The sequence below is a fragment of the Lactuca virosa genome, chromosome 1 (genome assembly GCF_052849685.1).
Source record: "Lactuca virosa cultivar CGN04683 chromosome 1, Lactuca_virosa_CGN04683_v6, whole genome shotgun sequence".
NCBI classification, from domain to species: domain Eukaryota; kingdom Viridiplantae; phylum Streptophyta; class Magnoliopsida; order Asterales; family Asteraceae; genus Lactuca; species Lactuca virosa.
Genome location: NC_136426.1, coordinates 287683652 through 287686979, shown reverse-complemented (window position 1 = coordinate 287686979; position 3328 = coordinate 287683652). Strand labels below are relative to the sequence as shown.

General features: G+C 29.2%; 1 protein-coding gene across 1 annotated transcript; it reads left to right on the top strand.

Annotated features, from left to right (window-relative positions):
* The first annotated feature begins 277 nt into the window (after positions 1 to 277).
* Positions 278 to 2641, top strand: LOC145166930 (protein NUCLEAR FUSION DEFECTIVE 6, mitochondrial-like). The gene is made up of 3 exons (XM_079085986.1): positions 278 to 511; positions 2055 to 2179; positions 2334 to 2641. The coding sequence occupies exons 1-3, from the start codon at positions 348 to 350 to the stop codon at positions 2339 to 2341; spliced, it is 297 nt and encodes a 98-aa protein (XP_078942112.1). The 5' UTR covers positions 278 to 347; the 3' UTR covers positions 2342 to 2641.
* Positions 2642 to 3328: the final 687 nt, after the last annotated feature.

The window sequence follows — 3328 nt, the reverse complement described above, 5'->3', positions numbered from 1 at the left end:
ACCTAGTCTGTGATATATAACATTGACTCTTTGGTGTTTCCGCATTCACTTAATTAGGAACCACTTGTTATTCTATTTCTATTTCTAGATTCGCCACTTATGATACATCTCATCTTTAGTGGTAAAAATTACGTGACACCGAAGTGGCTCATGAGAAAAAAAAAAAAAAAAAAAAAAAATAAGAAAAAAAAAAAAAAAAAAAAAAAAACTGATGTCCCTTGTGAGCCTTGTATATGAGTTATTGAAAAAAAAAAAGCTATTCCATTTTCCTAAAACACTTTAAAGATCCCTCAATACACCACTCTTCCCAAACGAACCCAACCAAAATAAGAACAGAAGGGTTTTATATGGCGGCAGCCGTCGCAGCTAGGGCCATCCTCCGCTCGGCCTCCACCTCCGTCAAATCATCGGCGACTAGAATCTCCGCCGGTGCTAAACCTAGTTCTACCGGTGCAGCACATTCTCCCTTCCGTATCCGCACTCAAAAGCCCCAATCTCATCGCATTTTCAGGTTATTGTTATACGTCTTTAGCGTCTATTTATATCTTTATCTGATTTAATTTCATATCCACTTCTTCTGACAATGTTAAAGCTTGAATTAGTATCTGCAATTCGGGATTTTGACATATGATTAATGCTATTACCCATTTCATGCTGATGTTTGGTGATGATTTTCTTAACCAATTACTAAGGGTATATCCCCCTTCAAAAGAGCTGCCCGTTAATTATTTGATATCAAATTCTGTAATTTTCAACTGCCCTTTTATTGATATACACAAGTTGATTAGGTGAACAAAGAAAAATTAGACTAAGAATTGGTTGATTCCTTTAACATTTCCACATATGCGTAGATTCATAATATCTTTCGTCATGTTCCATTGATAAGTTAAAGTAAAAGAAGAACCAAAAAATTGATCTTGATGAATAGTATAACATCAAATATTGTGTTATACTATTCATTAACACCGAATATGGTGTTAAACTTTCACTTGTACAAATTGCTCCTTTGACTTTAAATGTTTAATTGTGTTCTTCTAAGGGTTTCTTTCTTCAATAACAGGCCTATAATTGGTTGTGATTTTCTGGTATTACAAGAAATTTAATATAGGGTTTCATTTTTTATATGGGTCGAAATAATCGGAGGCTTTAAGTAGTCAAAGTTTTGAAATAAAGGTTTTGTGTTTATAATTTATTGAAATTATGGAAGGGTTTTCATAGGCACAAAATCAAAATAGCTTCAAGTATTTCAGTTACAAAAGTTAGAATTTGAATGACTTGAATCCCTATTGGACCAAAAGATGCTTCAAAATTGAGTGAATGTTTTTTTTTTTTTAAACCAGATCACTTAATTTATAATCTGATTATTAAGGTAAATCCCATTGATCCCGCTTTAATCTGTTTAATCCTACTTAATGACTTTTAAATGCTTAATTCAGCATATAGTATATGTGGTTTATTGGTGATTACTTAATTTAAAAAAGTAATTTCTGATGCATAAGCATAAGTTGACTTTGGGCCTCTTATTTGTTTAAGGGTGATCATATTAACTAAAAAACCAAACCAATACAAACCGAACCAATAGTTTTAATGAAAAAAAAAAAAGCAATATATAAATTAAATATAATATATATGATACGTAATCATATAAGGAATTGGGAATCAAGAAATGCTGACTAAAAGAAAGAGGAGACTGAATTTTGAACAACAATTGTTTCTTGGAATTTTTTTTATAACTGTTATAAATAGAAATTGTAAATGACAAAAGTAAAAAAGAAATTGAAGTACATGAATGAAACTATATAACATGTCATTGACTTTCATAATTTTATGTATTCTCTACAGTTAATTTTTAGTTAAGTTCCAAGTTTCCTTTTTGTTTTTAAAATTTAGAAAAGTTTCTTTATAAAAGAAATGATAAGGTTTTACTATGAGGTAAGATTAGTTGTTAAATACTTAAAAATGCACATTTATGCCACAATGATTCACTTTTTTTTTTTTCATAGTTCTTTTGGCTCTAATTTTTTTTTTGGATGTGAAAATTGTTAAAAAAATAGGTTACCAGTTGAGATAAGTTGTGTTGCTGTGGAATCACTGATTCCATTCCATTCAGCCACTGCTTCTGCATTGCTCACTTCAATGCTTTCAAATGCTCCTTATGGCTATTCTTGGATCTTTGATGGTATTTATTTATTTATTTATTCCCTAAACTTCAATTTTTTTCATTAATTATATCATTGGAAGTAAGTTGTGTGTTTCCTCTTTTTTTTTTGGTCTTTTACAATTAAAAAATAATAATGATCTGAATCTCATTAAACTCGTTATTCACTTTGCAGATTCCTAGCAACAGGAATTTTTTTTTTTCAGATCTATGTATTTTTTTTTGTCTTTTTGAATCGAGTTACAAATTACAATACCCAGTGTCACATTTAATAGTTTTTTGTTTAGTTTTGTGTAAATGATAAGGAGGATGAGGGCGTTTATGTCTTTTGCACACAAAAGAGATTGAGAACGAGTTTTTGTATCTTTTGTTAGATGAGATAAAGATTGTGGTTTTTGTAAGGTAAAAATGGTTGGTTGGTTGGAATAAGATTGGGTTGTGTTGAGTTGACTAAATTATATATAATATTTTTTTCTCTTCTTATGTGTACATGTAAAATAAATCAATTAAGTATGCTCAAGTTAACCATCTTGATATATTTATTTTATAAATCAAAACAATTTAAAATACCATTATTTGGATATACGCCAATTTTCAGACAATTTAATGTTTGCCTTGAACAAAAAGATATTATTAGATATGAGAGTGCGACAAATGAGAGTATTTTCTTTTTCCATAATTGGATAACGGGGACAAAAATATATTTTAAACAAGATCTACAATTACATAAGGTCTTTTGTGGGAGATCTCATACATGACTAAACATGAAGAATTATCTACAATTACACTTATTTCGATTATAAATATGATATGAATACAACAATTAAGGTTTGACATATCAAATATATATATATATATATATATATATATATATATATATATATACACGTATCAAGATACCTATATTTTCATACATTGATGCACATATCACTTGATTACTAACTTGATCATTGAAGTATACTTCATGACTCTAGCCCCTAAAATATAGTCTAACGTTTTTCCATGAGTGATAGATCTCTTTGGTTGATAGTAGGAGACCATGTATCCCCCATGAAAAACCATGTATCATCATAAGTCATATGTAATTTATTCTTCGAGTTTAATGAATATCCCAAGTTTTCAGTTTTAGCAACTGAGAATAATATATAGCATAACTGAAATCTTGAATTT

What these genes read in the sequence shown, in the direction of transcription:
- LOC145166930 (XM_079085986.1), top strand. Translation starts at nt 348, where the DNA reads ATGGCGGCAGCCGTCGCAGCTAGGGCCATCCTCCGCTCGGCCTCCACC. An exon ending in CAATCTCATCGCATTTTCAG is followed by an intron (nt 512 to 2,054) that starts GTTATTGTTATA and finishes TTAAAAAAATAG; the next exon opens with GTTACCAGTTGAGATAAGTT.